This window comes from Clytia hemisphaerica, unplaced genomic scaffold, assembly GCF_902728285.1.
Source record: "Clytia hemisphaerica strain Z4C2 unplaced genomic scaffold, Clytia hemisphaerica genome assembly, whole genome shotgun sequence".
NCBI lineage: Eukaryota > Metazoa > Cnidaria > Hydrozoa > Leptothecata > Clytiidae > Clytia > Clytia hemisphaerica.
Genome location: NW_027104477.1, coordinates 592,576 through 598,575, shown reverse-complemented (window position 1 = coordinate 598,575; position 6,000 = coordinate 592,576). Strand labels below are relative to the sequence as shown.

Below are 6,000 nucleotides of genomic sequence, written 5' to 3'. Positions count from 1 at the left end.
TCCCCCCGCTCGCAGGACAATGTGACATACCAGAGATATATCTTCGCCAGAAAAAGATTTCGGAATATGGTAAAGCGCGCAAAAAATCAAGCCAACGTTGACCATTTCATAAATGTAGACAATCTTAAAAACCTGGATCCAAGATCTTACTGGAAGAGCATCAAAGTAAATAAAGCTTCAACACAAAAACTATTCACTATCAACGGAAAGACCACAAGCTCAGAAATCACAACAGAATTCCACAATCACTTTGAAAATCTTTTGAACACACCACGAACTCAAAATATCGATAACACAAAATCGAGAACCAGACTCCAGGAACTACTAACTACCTTAGAAAGATCTACTTCCACTGACTTTTACATCGAAACAAGCTATACTTTCTCTATCAAAAAATAAAACTCGGGATCCTTTCAATCTTAGAGCTGAACACTACATCCATGCTTCAAATGACGTGTTTATCCAACATATTACAGAATTAATCAATAAACTCTTTCAAACTTCCACAATTCCATCGGCGCTGTGTACATCCCTAATCATCCCTCTTGTCAAAAACCACAAAAAACCTCTTTCAGATCCCAACAACTACCGTGGCATTAGCATCATCCCAATTATAACTAAGATTGCTGAACTAGTCATAATAAAGAAATGTCCAAACATAAAGAACAATAATCCATCTCAGTTCGGCTTCGTTAACGGGTCTTCAACAATCCACGCAGAAATCCTCATCCAAGATACGATCAATTATTACAATAAGAATGATTCTCCTGTGTACGTTTGTAGTCTTGATGCAGAGAAAGCTTTTGACTGTTGCAATTGGCAGGTGTTATTTGAAAAGTTATCAGTCAGAGAAGACATCCCAAATGAAATCCTCAAATTTTTGATAAAACTCTACTTGAACAGTGAATCAGCAATCATGTACAACGGTCATAAAACAAAATCTTTCAATCTCAGTCAAGGAGTTAGGCAGGGCTCACTACTCTCCCCCTACCTGTATAACTTTTACACAGAAGATCTGCTTGCAAAGATCAAAGATTTAAAAATTGGAGCAACCTTGGGAAATGGACTGAATACTTCAATAATTGCATATGCTGATGACCTAATTCTGCTCAGCCCAACGCTAAGATCCCTTCAAGTTATGATAGACAAATGCATTGAGTACGGCCAGGAACATGGGCTCAAATTCAACCATTCGAAAACACAATTCTGCATTTCGGGAAAGTGTCAACTACCTAAACCCACCTTAACTATGTACAACACACAAATCCTTCCGAAACAACAACTCAAACACTTGGGTTTTAAATGGAAAACCGAAAGAAATATCCTCAAACTTAACCATCACAAAGATGTACGTTTATCTGAACTTTGGGCCGTTACTTCCTCCTTGATCTCAGCAGGAATCAGAAACACTCACCCAAACACCATAGTACATGTCTTCAACACCGTTGTTATACCAAAGCTGCTCTACGGATTAGAAATTGTTAAACTGTCCAACTCCGACATCGCACAACTAGAAGCCCAAGCTAGGTCAAGCCTCAAAGCACTTATGGGAGTCTCCAAGCACAGTCGAAATCTTATCAGTCAGATCTACAAAATACCAGACACTTCAGCGTTAATCAAGAAACGTGCAATGCTACTACCACATCAACTACTCAAATGCAACATGTTACGAAAATATCTTCTACACCTAGCAACCCTGGATAGCGCTCAAAGATCCTACTCTTCAATCGATACAGTCTTTCAATTGTATGCTCAAAATGACTTGTCCATTGTCTCTACCCTAATAGGAAACAAACCAAATATACAGTTTATGAAGCTACCTGAAGACTCAGAAAACATTGAAATCACCAGCTGCAAAACTCACTTAGAAAACTGGCACGTATACGAACATAGAGTTGCATTCAAGGCCCTCCTAGAGGCAAAAATTCAAAGATGAATCTAGTTTATTTTATGATATATTGGTCTACTGAATAATATAATTATACAATGTTAGGTTTTATATCACTTAAGGTCACTACATACTCCTTGTGAGTTTTCACTCCCAACTAATCCATTTGCATTTTCCATAGCTCCAGGACAGAATTCTTCAGGACCTCTATTCGTCCTGTTTCTGCCTGTTTTGTCCTATGTTTACATTTTCGGGGAATCTCCTGCTGAATATTAGTATCTCAATCGGTTAGGTTCTACTTTGTTTTTGTTTACCAAGAGGGAGATTCCTATAGTCCGGACGGAACGTAATCTCGGGAGAAACAACCCTCGCCTGCGGATAGGCCCCGTAACGGAGTGTTGTTTCTTCCCAGAGCCCGCTTTTCGCCCTTAGTGGTCTACTGATCACTATTCTGTTCGCACGCACTTTAAAAAACGAAAACTTATTTTTTTTCTAGATATATTTAGGATTTTTCTCTTCTTTTTTTTTAAATGTAAATATTTACCTTCAGAGACTTATTATATATACTGATATATACCAGATTATTGGTGGCAAAAGAGAACAAGAAAAAAAAAAAAAAAAAAAAAGTAGAGCGACAAGTTTTTGAACAGATAAAAATTTCTAATTTGCGTTGCTCAGAGCGGTTAATAACTACTTGTGGTTTAAATAGGGAATTTCCCAACAAAAAAGGAAATTCCATTAATTCGACTCCCTGAGGTAATAAAAAAGACATATAGAGCTTTGTAAATGGGTAATCAGATCAAAAAAAATCCGGAAAAGTGTTTTTAATGATGATAAAACAATAGTAATACAGTCAAGCTAAGAATGTTACCGGTACACCATTTAACCGGAACTAAAATACTGAAAAACGCGCGCAAAATTATGAGATGTTTGCCCAACTTCCTTTTGCGTGAAGCTATGAATGCCATCCTCGGAAGCTTTAGGCTTCCTGCGGTGGCAATAAAATGGCGCCTCCGCGGGATACAGCGTTGAGCTTTTCACCTCAACTTTTGTACACGAGTAGTTCAAGCAGGTGGCTAGTCGAAACTACCTCAATAGTGAAAGATATATTTATAGTCTTTTCTCTATGCACGAAAGAATTACCAAAACTTCAGTATTTTCACTTGAGTTCAAATTTCAATCCGTATTTTAACTATATTGCACAATGAAACCCTCCACTATAGAGTTACTTTCGATATGCCGACTCTCCTCCCTAGTGCCTTGGAAAAAGAAAATCACGAATTTCCAATTTTGTATCGCGCGGAAGGTAGGAAAAACATAATTTCTCCAAGAAAATACTCAAAAATTGGAAGGTACAGGCCAATGGGTAAACCTGTTTGTTAAAAATGGTTGATTGACAAGTAGATTCTTACGCAATAATCCAGTAATCAAATTTAAAAGGAAGACGCACTTCTTTCGTTCTTTTGAGCATAAACCAATTAGCTCTCTCTTATTTTTTTTTTTAAAGAATGTTTACAAGAATAAGATTTCGTTTATTAAATAATCTTTTAAAAGTGTTGATTGATGCGTGAGGCCTTTTCATTGAACATATAACTCTGTCGGTGTTTTTTTAGACTGTACCAGAGAGATCTTAGAAAAGAGAGAAAAGAGAATTTTCGTTTCAGAACCACTTAAAGGGCCTGAGATCCCGAATACCGAATCCCGAATACCGAACTCCAGCGAATCTACCCTACCATTCTGCTGTCATTTTCAAAAAAATACGATCAAAGAATTTGGTTAGCTGAAATTGAGAAACTGCCTCCATGGTTTATGTAGTGCTCAGTGATAGCGCCAGCAAAACCATCATAAAGGCTTGGATACACTGTTACGGAAATTTGGTTTAAGCAAAATTTACATTTATTTACACATTCTTCTTAGGTAATACAACTTCGATACCTACAACAAAATCGACCGCCCAAACGCCTACATCAGAGAGCGTCATCGTTAAACAGCTGAATGAAATACGAAATAATATGAAAGATTTTGACGATAAAATTAAAAAATTGGCTGATTGGGAAAGCTATCGCGTACAGCGTGAAAAATTAAAAACATTAGTCCATGTTCAGAATTCCAAAGAAAGCGAGAATAAGAAATACAGTATGTTTCGTCCTCATGTTTTAGTTGATAAAGTCACTTTGGATTGCAAAGAACACTATAAAGTTATCGTTCTGGTAACCTCATTTGCGAAGCACTTCGATCGCCGCCAATGGATTCGAAAAGCATGGGGTAACCAAACATTCTGGAACGAAACTCATGAACATTGGCAAGTGATTTTTAACATAGGGGCTGTGCAACGGGATATGAAGGATACTTATGATAAATTAATGGAAGAATCTCAGAAATATGGAGATATGTTGATTCTAGACATTCAAGAAGATTTTCATAAACTTTCTCAAAAAGTAATGACGGCTTTATTCTGGGTTTACACTAAATTTAATTTCGAGTTTGTTTTCAAAAGTGATGATGATGTCTTTATCCATATGCAGCGCTTGTTGACAAAATTGAACGGAACTTGGTCGAAGGAGAATTTTGTTGGTAACGCAATGTTTGGACAGCCTCCAGAACGGAATAAAGGACGTTATGGTGTATCCCTTGAAGAATGGCCTAAGAAATTTTTTGATCCTTATTGCAGTGGAGGTGGTTACATCTTATCGCACTATATAATTGAGCATATGATTCCCTATTTTAACTGGGAAACCCCTTTAAAGATAGATGACGCGTATATTGGACATTTGGTGAACCTTGCAGGTGGAAAAGTGAAACACGAATTTAAAAGTTTCCTTATGTATAACGTTAAACTAGAATACTCAGCAGATTTGGTTGTCACTCATCCAGTTAAATTTCCACCGTTTCGTGAATTTCTAGAAGTTAAAGCCGGTCTCGAACTTGGACGTATCAAAACTCATGAGATGCAAAATTTCACTCGCTTAAGAGATTATCAAGATCACAAGAAAAAACTTCAAGCTTTGTTAAGTACTACTAAAAAAACTTTGACTAAATCTGTAGCTCTGGATGTAAAAAGGTCAACACCTACTACAGCCAGAACTTTAAAGGACGTTGGCCTTAATGTTACCACGGCTTCCCCAAAGTAGCAGTTGAATAGTAGGCCTACAAAATCCACAAAAAGTTGTCGCAACTCTAGAAGCTTCAGATAATACCTTATCGGGGAAAACTTCGTCGGGGAAAATTTTCGTCGGTGAAAATTTTCGTCGGGGAAAAATTCGTCATATGTTGATAGTTGGTAAACGCATTAAGGCCGGGGAAAATTTTCGTCGGGGAAAATATTCGTCACTTGTCCAAAATTTCGTCACTTTTCCCCGACGAAGTTTTCCCCGATAAGGTAATACTCTGCGTTACAAACTATGAATAACTTGGAATTGAGATTAGGTTGAGTTATGAAAAATTCGACTTATAGAGGGTTGTGATGAGTGAAAAGATATTATGTAGGATTACTGTATTTGTAAATTTGTAAATTGGATTAGAACAAAAATTTCGTTTGCTTTAACGAGATCAGTCGTAACATGTATTCGGGATGTATTCGCGGTACACGAACATTAAAACCAAACCTTAGGTTTGATGAAATTGATTTGTTAAATAACAATATTTTGAAATCTTAGCTTTTCATAGATTTTAGTACTTCTCATAGTTCTGGTTTTAAATTGTTTTCACCGTATTTTCCATAATGCTTTTGCTTATGCTTTTGAGGCTGGCATGACCCACTAGGTTGTGCTATTTCGACAGGATTGCGATTCAGTTTACACTATATTTGGTTGTGTCGTGATCTCAATTTTTTATGTAACTTTAAATTCTATTTCCTAGCTCTACGTATTTTAAGCAATTTAATATTGTAACGTTTTGATTTAATATTTATTTATTATTAATATTATCACAAATCATGTCAAAAAAAAATAATTTGTAACCAGGTATTTCTTCTTCTGATTATGATGTGACGTCATAAAAGAAAGTATTTTTTTTTCAATCTGTAATTAGTACACGAAGCTACAAAAAATCATCCGGGGATAATGTAGCATATTGAATATTTAGAGCAATGTATTGTAATTATGTTAAATCCT

At 36.3% G+C, this 6,000-nt stretch overlaps 1 protein-coding gene across 1 annotated transcript in view; it reads left to right on the top strand.

The window, feature by feature from the left end:
- The window catches only part of LOC136821480 (N-acetyllactosaminide beta-1,3-N-acetylglucosaminyltransferase 4-like), an 11,748-nt gene extending 5,782 nt beyond the window's left edge, over positions 1-5,966 (top strand). The window contains exon 3 of the mRNA XM_067077712.1: positions 3,806-5,966. Coding sequence (XP_066933813.1) covers positions 3,806-5,019 — 1,214 coding nt within the window. The 3' untranslated portion in view covers positions 5,020-5,966. The remainder of the gene's footprint in view (positions 1-3,805) is intronic.
- The last annotated feature ends 34 nt before the right edge of the window (positions 5,967-6,000 follow it).